This window comes from Cydia fagiglandana, chromosome 1, assembly GCF_963556715.1.
Source record: "Cydia fagiglandana chromosome 1, ilCydFagi1.1, whole genome shotgun sequence".
NCBI lineage: Eukaryota > Metazoa > Arthropoda > Insecta > Lepidoptera > Tortricidae > Cydia > Cydia fagiglandana.
The window spans coordinates 13,984,149-14,001,739 of NC_085932.1; the positions used below are offsets into that span (position 1 = coordinate 13,984,149).

The following is a 17,591-nucleotide window of genomic DNA, read 5'->3' on the forward strand; positions in this document are numbered from 1 at the left end:
ATTGTAATATTTATCAGCAAAGGCCCAACGTCGTATTACACAACCACTTACTTAACGTAGGGTAACTGTAGGACTCGTAAACAAAAGCCCATTACATAATTAGACTGTAGGCACACTATAAATTACACAAGTATTTACCTACGGTAGTATTGTAAGAATCCTACACAAGGCCCAACGTTAAAGTTACAATGTTGGCCCTTTGAGCAACAAGCTGTGTTGGGCCTCCAACCTGGTGCACGACTACCTACCGACCTACCTGACTTGCCGTTGGGTAATTGTTGAATTTGCAAACATAAGCACAACGAAAAAATTGCCCTTTTTTTATTATTTTGCAGTTGGCCCTACAGCAAACCATACGGCCAAATGTAACAATTAACCAACCATCAAACAAATTTGTATAGGCCCAACCACGGCCCAACCAAAACCACCACCGTTGAATAATTGTATGATTTATTTAAATAGGCCCAACGAAAAAATTACTCTAATGGCCCTCTGCTGGAAATCTTCGGGAGGGCCTTTGTCGAGGGCCCTCCAGCAAATCGTACGGCCAAATGTAACAATTAACCAACCATCAAACAAATGTGTATAGGCCCAACCACGGCCCAACCAAAACGACCACCGTTGAATAATTGTATGATTTATTTAAATAGGCCCAACGAAAAAATTACTCTTATGGCCCTCTGTTGGGAATCTTCGGGAGGGCCTTTGTCGAGGGCCCTCCAGCAAATCGTACGGCCAAATATAACGGTTGCCCAACTAATACGTAAACAAAGGCCCAACAAAATCCCTACAAGAAAATGCTATTAGGGTGGTGACAGACATACATACGAACAGTGGAGACATAGTAATAATATGGTCCCGTTTTTACCCTTTGGGTACGGAACCCTAAAAAGACCATTCATATAACTTGGCTGTGTTTTCTCCTTTGTTTTTGAAATCGCATTTACGAGGAATGAGTTTAGGTGGAATAGATTACAAGCTTCGTTAAACATTGATATTGTGAACGACGGCTGTCGGTTACGGGTGGGCAAACTTATTCAGATGTTACATTAAACCCTCTTTGAAATATAAGTTTGAATTTCGTCTTAAACGTTCGCAATTTTCACTCCTTAGATATATCGAATCATTCGGGTCGACGATTTACTAAAAGTTGATTTTTTTTTAGGTTGCGTACCGACGACCGTTTGGGTTCCTTAAAGTTTCGTCCGTCTGCCCGTATCTCACAGCCATTTTACTCGGAAACTATAATGACATTAAAATTATTGGAATTTTAATCCGAGATAGGTTAGTAAAATACAAGATGTCAATGGATTTGGCCTGACGCTATTTTATTATGTTTTGAAACTACAAGTTACATTACCGAACGGCGGTGATTAACTCCAATCGAGGTTATGTACCTATTGATAGAACATGTCATAACCTTTGTTTATGGTGTTTTTCTCCAATATGCTCGGAAATGTTCACCTTACTGTAGCAAAAATAGTACGGGAAGTTCTTCGTTAATGTCAAACTCTAACTAAAAAACATCAAACTATCGCTGTCCTGTTCTAGCGGACGGGAAGTAAAAAAACACTACAGTAATAACTTATTACTGTAGTGTTTTTTACTTTTTAATAATAAAAAACGCAAACAGCCAATTATTATTGCCGCGAGCCGCTTCTACACGACCCGATCAGCTATCATTTCACGTGTATGATCGTGCGAATACTGCTTAATAAAATCAAAGATTATTTTTATATATTTTTTTAATCTCATCCGTGTTCATAAAGCTTACATAGTTTGTCAAATGACTTTCTCATTTCAAACATAGACAAAGAGAATCATACTATCTTTGTCTTACACTAGTACTAGCACCCAAAAGAAAAGGATGGGTGTAGTTTTCCTGGTTCTTACTGACTGAAAAGTTGGTTTGACAAACTATATTGCGCAATTATATTGAATGAACGAATATTGAATGGTACTGAATGGCAGAATAAGTTTGTGCCTTTAACTTTTAAAAATTAATTAAAGAGGGAAATTGTTTTTGACATTTTGGATTGTGAAGGTTTGATTTGAGTGATGCTTGATGTTTAAATAATAATTATTTTAGCTTATTTCCTGAAACTCATCCACGAATTGCCCTTTCCCGGCCTCTGCAATAATGTACTATTAATATACCTAAGTTATCAGGAAAAACTAATAAGTTTGACGCTCGGTCACGGTACAGTCAGAAAAGGTCGAGTTAAAAGTAAAAATATGTCTCGTTTATCATCTCATCTCTCGATTAAAACAGAATGCGAAAATAGTAGGCATGGTATAAAAGAAAATCCTCCTAACCGAGTGCCCGCTTGTATTCTCTTGGATAACTTGCTATAAGTGTCTCTTGAAACTCGAGGCCGTTTTTCTAAAGCCTCGGTCTCCGGTTGCTGTTTTATAAAATGTGACGCTGTATAGTTGAGGAAATATTATTATTTGCACCAATGAACGTTGTCGCTAATAGCTCTTTTACAATACTTAGGGTAAAATCATTAAGGGCCACCCGCACTACCGTCTTCTGATTTTAGTTAACTCTGTGGCTGCTGCTCGACGCAACGACGCGACGTTGACGCGACGTTGACGCAACTTCGCAGCGACGCCATTTTCTATAGCTGTTACTAGATCTTAATGTATACTTGAGATAAATAATCTTAGTCCCACTCCCACTTATTTATTCTACATTTTAATTTATAAGTTTTCCTGGTTTACCAACTATTCAATTTAGGTATATTCTGTTAAATAAAATAGAATATTTATTTAAAGAACCATGCGTCAAAATGACCGTGATTCAACGGTAGATTTATTTATTTATTTACAGTATCTACGAATATATTAATCCAGACACAGAGTATTGCAACTTGTTCTTATGCTACGTCATCTATCTACACCTACTGCGTACGGTATCAACCGGAGGCTTTATAATCATTCAAAATGGGAAGGATTTTAGGAACACTAAACAAACTTGACGACGAAGGATGAAAGAAGGTAGCTAAAATGATTACCTACGGTTAAAATTCGGATTGTCTACTGTATCCTCCTAAGGCCCAAGGTCCTACCTATAGTACTTATTCAGTTCAATGAAATTTAAATCATATTCGATTGGAACAGAGTTGCTTTTGATTTGTTTCATTTAGTTTTTGAACAACGTAAAATCAACTCTATTTATTACACTAAAGGTTCAAATTTCTGTGGCAAATATTGCATTTTTCATTTGTATGGCTGGGCCTTAGGAGGGTATTTCAGCGTTTGATTCGGTATTTATATTAATCCGGCCGGCAAAGGCATTAAGTAGCCCTTTAGCTAATTTGGCCCGGGGTTCAAATGTTTCACAAATCTACGCAGAATTCTAATTACAATTACCATACAATTTGCATAGACGATCACAGGGATATTTTACACTTAATAATTAAGGGCCTAAAAGATACGTTTTTATACATAATTTAGGGACAAAATAAATTTAAAAAGTAAAAAAGGTTAAACGAATGTATTTATGTATTAATGCAGACTCGATGTAAGACCACGGGTGATTTATATGTTTGACATATAAGTAGGTACTTATATATATGAATAATATTATGAAAAGCTATTTTTCAAATACCTACTAAACACATTAATATTCTACCCAAGCAACACAGACTTACTTACTAAGATGCAAGCGATGTAGTAGCCATACCTATAAGGGTTACTTTGTAGTTTAGTACATATGTATAGGTATTCCCTATTTACGAAATTTTCGCTCTTCGGAGTTAGGTACGTACTTACCCCAACGCTCATATTTTTGACAATAATAGGCGAAACACTGCGTAGGGAGCTTCATTACCACAATCCATCATAGATTAGTATATGTTATTACTTACCGAAACATACATTTTATTCCTTTAGTTTGTACCTGACAGAGTAGGTAAGCTAGTCTCCCTTTACGAATAGTGAAGTAGATCTGTCTTTTGAGCCTGGTAATCACTGAAACAGGTGGCTACTCAGAGTACTCGGGCTTTTCGCTTCAAATGTTTATTTTGTTGCAGGACTTGCTCTACCGGACGTTACGTACCTACATGTTTACAATTTACATGTTTCTACCTACAGGAAAGTAATTAGTCATCAATACTAGTACATATTTACTACTAATAAGAATGTAGGTACTAATTATAAATACATCAAGAATAAATCTAACAGCTTGTCTGGTGCTTTTTGACGTCTTAATTATGTAGGTAGGTATTTACGGAAAATGTACCTACTTACCAAATTTAAAGGTACCTACATAGGAAAAAAATAATAATATTAATTTATAAGTAGGTAGGTACTTAGTTGTTGCCTACGACTTCATTCGCTGTTGATGGTAATTAAACATTGTGCCGCAAAACATAGCACTTGGCTTAATAACAGCACAGTTTGACAGCACGTAACATTTATCTCTAACACTCACGCGTATTCGGCAAACGAGATAATCACAAGACCTAGAGACGATATAGAGATCAACTAGATTTACATTAGATATCGACTAGATGTGACTTGGATATCTAAGTCATAACTTGTCGAAATCGTTCAGAGGGCCTCCAGAATCGCGGAAACGTCAAATTTGACATATCTATCTTACAAATTTAATGTCTTTAAATTATCCATATCGTAACTTGTTGAGGTCTAGTAGAGATCTAATTCATTTTCCGAATCGAGCCGAATGTCTTTCTATGAATTTTCACGTATCTCACTCAAAAAATATTTATTCTCGATACAAACATTCAATCTCCTCTCAACAAGTCTCAAGCCGCTTAGAGGAAGCAATATAACGCCTTTTCACGAAATTTGAAGGCTCTCAACTCTCTCATTTGAAAATTATACCCCAAGGGGGTCGTATGCAAAATGGGGTCGAATAATATCACCACACCAGCTCGGAAAGGCTTACTTTGCACTTCAAAAACTGATAGCAAAATGCATTTTATTCACATGCAAGGCAAACTAATCAATTGAAAATTTTGAGTTGTTCTTATGTTTGCTGATAGCATTGAATTTTAAATGATGATTTTGGATGATAAATATTTAATAACATTCATTTGGATTTGATTTTGTTTGATATTTTAAATTTAACATTATTTATTTTATTTGCTTCGGGTTGGTGTGGTGAAAAATTTTGTGTTTCACTACGAGTAGGGGGCAAATTTTGTTTAACCCTCGTGCTTTGAAACCCTCGCAAGTCGCAACGCTCAACATTCCATTTTTTGAACCATTCGCTACGCTCGTGGTTCAATCTTGGAGCCTTTGCTTGCTCGGGTATCAATATTAACACGAGCGGTTACCTAAACAACAACTTTGCCCCCTTGTAGAACAAATAACTATTTGAAATAGGAAAGACAAATATTTTCATTTTTTAAAACTAAACTTGTATCACATGCAAACTCTCATTTCGTTTTTTCACCCCTGTAGGTGTGGGATTTTAGGGGTTACTAGTGCATGTTTAGACATTATTGAGAAACTTGGCCGCTCTGATATATTTGATGATCTCTGTATCATGGCATAATAATAGACATAATTTAAAGTGCAATAACCGAGTGATGTAGATATTTCTAGGCAAGCCAAAAAGTTCGAAAGAAGACAGTTTTTAATAGATCTCAAGGCAACACAATGCGCACGTAGCTCATATTATATTTTTGTCTCCTGCTATTTTCTGCATGTTTATGTTTTCTCGTTGCAAATTAAAAGCAGATACCTACGCGTAGAAGTGTAGTTTATGTGATTTTATAAATCAGGTCACGTAATTTGTTTTCCCCGAGCAAGTATTTACTATTGTATTTAAGTCGACAATTTACAAAGAAGGTTCCATTTATAAAAAAAAACAGCTTTTTCTTAAGCGTCTTCCGCGTGACTCGAGTTCTACTTTACCGTTGGGAACATCGAGGGTATTTTATTTATAAAACAACTTCGTAGTCAGGTAAATACGAAGTTTTCTTTATTCCCACTTCTCTGATTGAAAAAAAAAAGCAGTCCAATACCAGTTTGACCTATATTTGCCAAGTCTTCTTTTAATGTTTGTCAATATAAACATTTCTAATGAATATTTTCTACGTGGAAAGACTCGTAAACTCCATTTTTATTAACTGCGCGTATCCCTGTATTTTCAAACAATCAATTGAAAATAGTTACAAGTGTTACAACACCGTGAAACGAACCGTTCCATGCACCATAAAAAAAAAAGAAGTAGGTACCTATTTTATTGTATTTTTAAAGAAAACATTGATTAAATAGTTTTTTATGTTTCTTCTCATGAGTATTATATTTTAATAAAATTATTTTATATAGCCACATATCATAAATCCTCTATGATTTGTTCAAAAATGCAAATTAGGGCTAGCCTGCGGGCGCAGCACGGTTCCATTTTTATCAACTATCACTATGCGCGTCCTTTTCGCACTAACATACTTGTTAGAACGTGACAGGCATGGTGATAAGGGATAAAAACGCGACCGTGCTACGCCGCCTGAAGATAAACTGTTATTATAATCCCATCAAAAACATAAATGTAAAAAAGGAGAGCCAAGTTCAATACAAAAATTGTGCTTGGCTGTGGGGTTCGCCGCAAAAAGAATGGAGATCTAAATGTGTGCCAAGTTCTATGCAAAAACCAAATATGTATTTATAGGAACAAAATAACATTATAAACAAGTATTAAACTCTATTTCTTTGCTTTATTGGATACCTATAACAATTGCTGTTATTTAAAAAAAATGCGAGATCTTAAAGCAGGTTAGATTTGACTTGGCCAGTTTTCATTACATCAGTCATTTTATAAAGTTATTCAACATATATATTTTGTAATTCTGATAAAAACTGGCCAAGCCAAATCTAACCTACCTACTTTAAGATCTCACATTTTTTTTAAATAACAGCAATTGTTATAGGTATCCAACAAAGCAAAGAAATAGAGTTTAATACTTGTTTATAATGTTATTTTGTTCCTATAAATACATATTTGGATTTTGCATAGAACTTGGCACTCATTTAGATCTCCATTCTTTTTGCGGCGAACCCCACAGCCAAGCACAATTTTTGTATTGAACTTGGCTCTCCTTTTTTACATTTATGTTTTTGATGGGATATCAATACTTTTTGTAAAGAAAACTAGGCAGGTATTGAGATTTAATGTTTTTTCTTGTGTTTCCGCTGCATGTTTTTTACTTTGTTCTTTGTATTAATTATGTGGTGCCGCGCGCCGCCAACGACACACCGTTGGCCGGTTGTTTAGCGCGTATTACAGGTTTTTTGTATGGGGACCCCCCTATTTTTTAACTTATTTTATTTTTAGATTTTTTCCTACGCTTACACACAATTACCGAGCTGGATTCCAAATTTCAACCTTCTAGGTCATCTGGAAGTAGGTTAGGTTTAGGTACTATATGTCAGTCACAATAAAAAAGAAATTTGTATGGGGACCCCCCTATTTATTAACTTTTTTTTGTTTTTAGATTTTTTCCTACGCTTACACACAATAACCGAGCTGGATTTCAAATTTCATCCTTCTAGGTCATCTGGAAGTAGGTTAGGTTTAGGTACTTATATGTCAGTCACAATAAAAAATGGTTTTTTTGTATGGGGACCCCCCCTATTTTATAACTTTTTTTTATTTTTAGTTTTTTTCCTACGCTTTCACACAATAACTGAGCTGGATTCCAAATTTCATCCTTCTAGGTCATCTGGAAGTAGGTTAGGTTTAGGTACTTATATGTCAGTCACAATAAAAAATGTTTTTTTTGTATGGGGACCCCCCCTATTTTATAACTTTTTTTTATTTTTAGATTTTTTCCTACGCTTTCACACAATAACTGAGCTGGATTCCAAATTTCATCCTTCTAGATCATCTGGAAGTAGGTTAGGTTTAGGTACTATAAGTCTGTCAGTCAGTCTTAAAATTTACGACTTTTTGACCTTCATATCTTTATAACCGTTTGAGCTAGCTTCATGAAATTTGGGCTTCTAGATGTCCTTATGGATATAATTAAACACACGTAGTTTTATGTGTTTACGTTAAAGATGTTTTGAGTTATAGAAGGGTCAAAAGTGGCACCAAGTGGTTCGTGTAATATTACACTTGGCGCTGGCTGGCCAGTTCCTTTGCTTGAACTTGGCTTGACACGCTGCCGCGTGTCTAGATAAATTACTTATCTGTCAAAATGTTATTATTGCGTGATAATAACATCGTAATCAATTTTATAATGACATTCAAATTTCGAATAGCACTGAAAAACAAAGTAATTTGATTTAACCTATATGCTAATGTCAGTCGCAATGACGTTTTATTCGTAATGAAATTTCAATTGCGTACATTATTGACAAATCTCGCATGTTATTCTACTTGATATCGAATGATATGACAGTAGGAAACTAGAGTGGGCCCCAACTGCTAAATGATTCGAAAGACAAATCTTTGAATAGAAAAAATAACAGTTCTTAGTAATTTTTATGTTGCGTGACATACGTGAAAAAAAAAACCATTTACCGCCATTTGACGTTGGTTCCGTTTATCTTGTAGCAAAAATGAGTTCGTTTTGTTGTTTGAAAAACTAGCTATCGCACCACTTGCGTGTTAAACGAGAGATCAAATATCGCTCGATCAAACAGTGTATGTATATGTACTAATGAGCACGCGATTTATATTTCAGAGACGTTACCTGCGCTTCAAGCAACGTCGCAATGTCGGTCGTAACATGCGATTCTTGAACACATCATAGAGAGCTTATAATATTGTAGGCATGTAACTGTAGGTACATAATTAGGCATTAACCTCCTGCCTATTCGTATTTAAGTAGAAATATATATATATAAATTAATAATATTTAAAAAAACATTTTAGGCAATGACTTTGTTAATTTTATTACAATTTTGGGATTTTTTTTCTAGAAATCTCACTAACGTGAGGTTAGCAGGAAGATGTTTGCCGCAAGTGCATCACTCCGTAGACTTCGAAATTTCTTGCCTTACTCCACTAAGATTGCGCTAGCTCAAACCCTCTTACTGCCCATATTAGACTATGCTGACATTTGCTATCTGGACCTTACGGAGGACCAGCTGAATAAGCTTGAGCGCCTCCAGAATCTCTGCATAAGGTTTATATTTGGCCTGCGCAAATATGACCATGTGTCACAATTCCGTTCTCAGCTCAAGTGGCTTCCTATTCGACTTCGCCGTGACTCTCATGTCCTCGCCCTTCTCTATGGCATTCTCTTTAACCCCGCTACACCACCTTATCTCAAAGAGCGTTTCAAGTATCTCTCTTCTATCCGATGTTCTCGGACTCATATTCTTGCTCCTCCTTCATCTACTTCAAAATTTTATAACTCCTCGTTTACCTTCCGAGCTGTTCGGTTGTGGAATGCTTTGCCAGTAGAATTAAGATTAGCTAAATCTCTCCCCATTTTCAAAAATCTGCTGAAAGTATACTTTTTATCTCTGCCTTAAGTTGCCATTTTATATATTGTATATATGTAAGTATAAAATATATATTATGTATATTGTATATTTATTTGTGTATTCGGTTTTGTTGTAATAGTTGTATAAGTAGTATGTAATATGTGTGTTTGTGTTTAATAGTCTCCATATTTCACTCCGTGCACTACCTGTTGACTTTTGTTTGAGTTACACATTTCCTGCTACCCAAAGGTTGTCTGGAAGAGATCGCTTTTTAGCGATAAGACCGCCTGTTGTTACCGGGTTCTATTGTAACACTAAAATTTCTTTGTAATTTTACATGTATGTAAGATGTATGGTTATTGGTGCAATAAAGAATATTTACTTACTTACTTACTTACTTACTAACCCAAACGCTGCAAATACAATCATAAAAGTCGAGCTAAAATAGAAAACACAAACAAACGAACAATTAGATAGGTAGGTACTAGGTTATTTTCAAAATAAATACGCAAATAAATATGCCATCAAAAACATTACATGTAAAAGATGCATCGCAATTCTACTACTACAAAAAAGTTTTGAGATATAATGTGAGACCAAGTCGGTTATTTTAGTCAGTGCCAGGTGGTGTTAAAACCGTATCAATATTAGATATCTTTAATTTTTAATACATGTTATAATGACTTGGCCATAAATGGTACGGCCGTGCCTCTATGTTTTGATCGACTTGGCGGGGGCACTACCGTGCCCCCAGATACAACATTTTAAACTGTAGGTACAACAGAACCAAAGTAATATCAATGTATGATGTTATTTTAGGATTCAAATGATGGATACACAGTGTTCACAAACACGAAAACGCAATATCGCCAATATCAATCAGTTTCGCTGCCGGTCATTACCGTGATCCTCTACATTGGCTCTTTAGCCAAGAATGCCATGATAATATTATTGATGGTCGATGAGAGCGATGTGCCCTTCTCAACTATTAGTTGATGACTTATGACCTGAAAGAGATATCAGCACAGAAAAGAATACTAAACTGCAATACTGTGGTGTAACTTGTATATACGGAAATATAAATCATTTGCGATATTAATGAAGGAGATGTTCAGATGTAATGCAGCATTATTGTCTACGAAAAAAGGTAAGTCTGCAACGATTTTGATAACACACGAAGTACATGTGTTATTTTAAACGTCAAACTTCTATGAACTTATGACGTACCTATTTAATAAATAATACTTGCCCGCGTCTAACTCTAAATGTGTTATTATTTATGTCAACATAATAAATCTGATGTAAGAAAGGCAATATGTGTGGGGAATACAAGAGACAATACTCAACGCACGACGTGAGAAAAATATGCACTTTCATTGGAGGACATCTTCATACCATTTGACGGGTGTCAATTATCATTATAAGAACTAATGTCGCCAGGCACAGTGCGAATGAGATTTTCCCTCTTTTTTGCATCGGGTTTTCTTTTGGCTCTCAGGTTGTCGCTTTGCTGTGTGTATCTAAGTATATATACAATATAATTTCTTTATCCATAGTTTTCACGATTACTAAACACGTTTCCTGTCAATATATCTGTTTGGATAGGCACCAAAACAGAGTTATTGGGGTGGAGAGAGAACGCGTTAATACATGGCCACACATTTTGCATAAATAGCCAACGCAAATGTGTGGGATCTTATGAATTGATTGCTTCGAGCATCATGTGTAAACAATTTGAATAACATTATTTACTTAGTTATCCCTATTCTGTTTATTTTGTTTACTACAGTATGTTGGTGATGCCAATGTGCTACTTCTTTTTGTACAGGTATTTATTAGATTGCGACCGCACACGATAAAGCGACTATAGCGATGTACTATTTTTTAACCGACTTTCAAAGGGAGGAAGTTTTCAATTCGGTTGTATGTATATTTTTTATTATTATTTGGGTTCCGTACCTCAAAAGGAAAAAACGGAACCCTTATAGAGTCACTTTGCTGTCCGTCCGTCTGTCTGTCAAGCTCTAGTTGAAATTAAAACCATATACCTACTCAGGTCTACAGCCCCTTTGAAAAAAATTCAAACTTCTAGGTTAACGTAAAAAAAGATACGGCCGTTTATCGATTCCACAAAAAACTTAGGTATATTTAGACACACTCAAAAGGAATCAAAATTTATAGGGTACTTCTAGTTGACCTAGAACTATGAAATTTGGCAAGTAAAATATCATCTTACACTATAAGTACAGTAAGTAAAAAAAGATACGGAATCCTCGGTGGTCGATTATTTCTTTCTAAGATTAATGGAAAAAAATTAGATCGCTGTATCGCATTCATATTTTTAGGTAGGTACTAATGGCGGGCGGTCGGAGCGACAAATGCCTCAAAAAGGGTCGACTTATCATTAAACGTTAAATAGGCATGTATTAGGATTATACATACATAATAGGTACTTACCATGGCAGGCAGGGAGGCGAATGTAAGCGCCGCGTAGTACGCTTTAAGGCTGTACCAGCGGTTGAAGTACTCTCTCCGGAGCATGCGCACTTCAGTGGGGACTGAAAAAATAAACCACTTTTTTTTACCTCTACACCCATAGGTCTGCCCTAAAATAAGATAATAGGTAGAAGTTGGTGATAAAATAAACGTTTGAAAGTTAACTTGCTTGGTGCTTGTCTGATTGTCAGAGGGAACATGTTACAGAGACGGAGCTTTATTATTTCCCCGTCCCAAGATCGTCTCGAGTGACTCGCTACGCTCGTGAATCTATGTATTATAGAATATTTCGCTTGCACGGGAATCTTGTTGCACAAATAACTATTTATTAGTGTGTAAAAACGTTTTCATATCTCATGCTCTGAAAGTGGGTCGTTGTTGTTCTAAAAGGTGCGCAGAAAGTGATACGTTTATGCTCTAGTGCAGAGAAGTGGTGTACTCCTCTGCGTCCCCGTCCCACGAACAACTGGGTGGAAACAAAATGGAAAAATAGTGTCTTTATTTCGTCGCCTGGAACAATTGTTAATTGTTTAATTTTACTTATCCCACGTTGATCCTTTTTTTTATAAAAAATGATGTAAGTGAATTGTTAAAAACAAATTATTCTTGATTTCTTTCGTTGAATTCTATTTACTCGATTTCATAAGGCGGGAACCAAAAGGAATACATCAAAAATATTTTTTTAAACCTTACACTTGCGTAAATGAGCAAAGGCAGAATCATATACAGCCACAGTTAAACGTTTGTACGATATTAAATTGATTTTTAAAGTTATTTAGCACTATATTCATGATAATAAAATAAAATACAAGATAAAAATTACTTATATTATCAATTAAATTGTTATTTAATATTTAAAATACTTTTATTATGTTATTACGTGGCGCGGCGCACCAAGGTCGCGGTGCGGTCCGGTAGTCTGTTGCGGCTTTTAGAACGAAAAAGTATAAAATTAAAAAGTAAGTGGCAATCCCGCTGATTTTCATAATAGAATGAACAAATCATTTTAAAAATTACTGCAGTTTGTTAAAAAATGTGTGTTTTCGTAAATATTGCAATCTAAATGATTTTCGCTTGGGGTTATTAATCTTCACACATGTAAAGTCTCCGATTGCAAGTGAGTCCTAAGGAAAATAAATCATGGCCGTAGATTTATTAGGTACTTCTGAGGGTACTTCCATTACGGATTTTGCGAAATTGCCTTGTCTTGTTTGGTTTCCTCGCATTCGATATGAAAAGTAGAGTGTTTAACTCGGGTGAAAGGCACCATTTCTGTCTCGGACTATTGGCGCTCTCACTGCGTTCGAGCGCCAAACTACCTCGACAGAAATGGGTGCCTTTCAACCCTTGGTTAACAATCTACTATTGTGTTATAATCTGTTGAAAATGTTTTTAATTGCATGTTCCGATACACTGCTCAAAAAGGATAGCCGTTAAGTAGGCAGTAGGTTTTATGCAGCTTGTAAAATGTCGACGCTTTAGGTATTTCCAATGAGCTTACATATAAGTACAGGTATCATAATGTAAGTGTACATGAAGAACACAAGGCAGCTGAGGCAGAACTTGAAGTTGACGATGGGTGAGTCGCCGTCGTTGCCCACGAGGAAGAATATGCAGCCCACCAGCATGGCTGACACCACGTGGTGAAGCAGCTGAATCCAGAGGCCTGTCTGTACACAAATCAAACCCATTGTATAACTGTTCAAACCAAATAGTTATTGGTTATTAATTGCAGAAGAATTCAATTTGTGCTTCGAATTATTTGAACTCTCAAATCTCTTTCGCATAATGTACCTACTGCGTCAACTAGGTACTCAGTTGACGCTACGGTTCCGTACATTATGCGGTGTTATGTTTGACAATCCCGTTTAGAGTCTGTTCGGAAAGAGAAGAGTTGTGGAATGTATTGGGCCCCATACATTCCACGACTCTTCTCTTTCCGCACAGACAGACATTGCTCACAACACATATGGGGTTGTACAGTGCCATGTACTTCAGTTGCAAACTCGAGGAACGATGTTTAAGTACAATCAATAATTGTTTGGTTTAATTCATGGAACTTAAATTTTGTAGACTACCTCAGTCAGAGGTTACTGCATTTTAAAAAGCGAAGGTCATATTGAGTGAACTAGGAGTTGCCCTTTATGTGGGAGGTCAAACATAGTTCTAGGCTTTATTAGCCCTTTAATTTGGGTATGTTCACAGGAGAAATGTGCAATATTAATTCTCCTGTATCACCGATCACTAATCTAAAATGAATTTTGCAAATAGTGTGAACCTACTGCGTTCCGTTTGTTCTGCACAAACATCCTCTTGGTGAGGATGAAGAACTGCATCAGGAAGGTGGTGGGGAACTCCATCTTCTGCTCCAGCTCCTTGGCTACGTGCTCCACGAATATCCGTTGGATTGATTCATCGGAGTGCAAAACAGGTCGCCTGTAAAGGATTACCAAAATGTTAAAAGTACAAGTACAATGTCTGAAGGTAAACACTCAGAAAATGCCTTAAAACGTAAGACGTTCTCCGAACGTGCAATTTATTATCAAAAGCTGGTCATAAAGCCTTTCATTTAGAGACATGCAATTAAATTTGAACCCAATTAAAAGTTAAGGGGCCCACTGATTAACAGTCCGCCGGACGGTATCGGCCTGTCAGTTAGAACAAAATTTTGACAGTTTCGAACAACTGACCGGCCGATGCCGTCCGGCGGACTGTTAATCAGTGGGCCCCTTAAGTAACATTAGTGGAAAAGTTAAATTGGGATCTACATATATTTATATAAATCCACTTCCATTTTTTATTTGGAAAATTAAAAAAAAATGGTTTGTGCATGATCATGTTCTACGTCATCACTTTATCGGTTGATCCAGCGGGCGTAGGTATGAATCAGCGGGGTTATCCATGAGATACGTTTATTGATTGTTTTTGCTATTGTAATTGTAGGCGCTCACAATTTCTCTGCTTAGCCTTAAGGTTGACTAGTAGAGAATGCCTTATAGCATTAAGTCCGCCTTTTGTACTATAAGGTTTTTCTTTTGTGCAATAAATATTAAATAAATAAATACGTATACAAATGCGACCATCATATCTATACTTCTGTATACATAAACATCACCTTTAAAATTTCTCCACACACACCGTGATATCTATGAAAGAAGAAGCGCACACACGTGTTAAATACCTCTATAATACAATACTGCGGTAAAAGACAAAGCGCAGTCAAAATTAACTACGTTTAACCGAATACTCCTGCTTGTTCCAATTAAGCCAACGACGATACAATTCATGTACGAATTTGTAAACAGAGTAGGTACGTTCAACATCTCTGCTTAAGCGACGCTTGTACCACTTGTAGTCGATTTGATGGAGAGTCGAGTTCAATTGATAGACAATTCGATTACATGTAGCAGAACTAGCAAACATGTAGACAGTTACACTGGCTTGGGAATTTGTCAAATGTTCTCCTATGTTGTACAGTCATCAGCAATAGTATCTTACTCGTACACAACTAGGGCCGCAAAAATATGTGACACGTTCTTATTTGGAGCGCAATAAGAGCGCGTCATATATTTTTGCGGCCCTAGTTGTGTAAGATACTATTGCTGATGACTGTACCAGTATGTTTATGATTAAAATCACAGACCAACCTCTGTGGATTAAGTAGAATGTATTCAAAACGCGAAAGTTTCAAAAGTTAGACAAGCATTGATAAAGGTTAGGCCCTTAATTTTAAGGCTTAGCGTTAGATTATATTCGTAGGTATATCAATAATTGGCGCAAAGCTCAAGAGGCAAGCCATCTACGTTCTACGTACCCACTTCACCCACTTGTACCTAAATTCTGCTCACAGCATAAATGCTATACATGTATATGTACCGACGTCTTTAACGAGATTATTCCTTGTTGAAGTGCTTACCTATTCCTCCTAACTTTACCTACCCAACGAAATCGTAACTCACTATGTAGTAGTGCCTACTGATATGAGTGCTACCTTTGACGAAATTGTCGTTATTGTAACCGTAATAATACACGTCTATTTATTGAATAAGTTTCTAAGAGTCTTGATGGGGGTGAATACTCTGCTATTCAGTTCTAGGCACTTGTCCCACCAAGAGCGAGTAAGCGATTAACTATCGGCGATTTTCTCGCCCGAGAAACGAACAAAAGATTAGGATCCTGTGTTAGTAAAAGAGACACATATATTAATAGTTCACATTGTCGGCGAGAACACTCGCTCTACTAGTTTGTCGCCGCGATAAGATAAAACTAGCTCAGCGGTACTCGCTCGGCGATGCTCGCTTCGTAGTTTGAACAAGTCTGTGACGTCTGCGTGTTCGGCTACGCTGCACCGCCCGAGCGAGTGACTCGAGTAATAGCCCGTCGCACTCGAACACTCGCCTATAGCCGAGCGACAAAACTATTGGAGCTAACACTCGCTTCTCGCCGCTCGCCCACTCGTTTCTAGTTTATCGTTCTACTCGCTTATCGCTCATCGTCGGCGGTGGGACAAGTGCCCTATTGTGAGGAAAATAAATGAAAATGTTTCGTATTTCAATCTTGTCAAGTCCTGCGTATAAAATGTTGTATTTGTACATAAATAAATTATGAAATCTATTTTAAACATTTATTGAAGAACGGAACGCTTTATTGGGTCTATTGGTACGAGTAGGTGGTATTTAATCATATTTAAGTGAGCACCTCAATTAAAACCTTTCCTCCGAGAAGCTCGGTACTCAGGAAAATTTATCGGTAGGTATATATGTCGGCAGCCGATCGTAAGATCAGGCATATCGCATATTTTTTTAGGTTTCCGTACCTAAAGGGTAAAACGGGACCCTATTACTAAGACTTCGCTGTCCGTCCGTCTGTCTGTCACCAGGCTTTATCTCACGAACCGTGATAGCTAGACAGTTGAAATTTTCACAGATGATGTATTTCTGTTGCCGCTATAACAACAAATACTAAAAACAGAATAAAATAAAGATTTAAGTGGGGCTCCCATACAGCAAACGTGATTTTTGATCAAAGTTAAGCAACGTCGGGCGTGGTCAGTACTTGGATGGGTGACCGTTTTCTTTTTGCATTTTTCCCCGTTTTTTTTTGCTTTATGGTACGGAACCCTTCGTGCGCGAGTCCGACTCGCACTTGCCCGGTTTTTTTTCTTTACTTATTTGCTCTCGTCGTCCTTTATGTGTATCCAAAATTCTCATAGTGCTATTTGTCCATATTAAATTGCCTTTCACCTGTTAGTATCTGATCCTTTCGCATTTTCTCAAAGGTTAGCTGGAAGAGATCCCTTTTAGGGATAAGTTCGCTTTTGTACATAACATTTTTATTTTTGTTTTGTTTTTGTCCGTTTTATGTAAACCTGTTTATGTGCAATAAAGTGACATACATACATACATACATATCGTGAAATTCCTAGGCATATCGTGAAACGTGAAAATCTATGACTCGTTCCCTGAGTCGACGTTCCCGCGTAGCGGGGCTCCTATTTCTGAGCAGTTTGCCCTTCGGGTATCTGAAGCAACCTAACAAACCGAACCTACCTATATATTGGTTTAATATGACTGTCGTCAAAACATTACACAGGAACATTACGATCTGCCTGATCTTACGATCGGCCGCCGACATATAGATACCTATACGTATTTAAATCAATTTTTTAAACATGCAGATACGTC

General features: G+C 36.7%; 1 protein-coding gene across 1 annotated transcript in view; it reads right to left on the reverse strand.

Annotated features, from left to right (window-relative positions):
• The window catches only part of LOC134664618 (ATP-binding cassette subfamily G member 4-like), a 144,358-nt gene that overhangs the window by 8,112 nt on the left and 118,655 nt on the right, over window positions 1-17,591 (reverse strand). The window contains exons 7-9 of the mRNA XM_063521351.1: window positions 14,190-14,343; window positions 13,409-13,577; window positions 11,869-11,969 (exon numbers count right to left, since the gene is read on the reverse strand). Of these exons, the coding sequence (XP_063377421.1) occupies window positions 11,869-11,969; window positions 13,409-13,577; window positions 14,190-14,343 (424 nt within the window). The remainder of the gene's footprint in view (window positions 1-11,868; window positions 11,970-13,408; window positions 13,578-14,189; window positions 14,344-17,591) is intronic.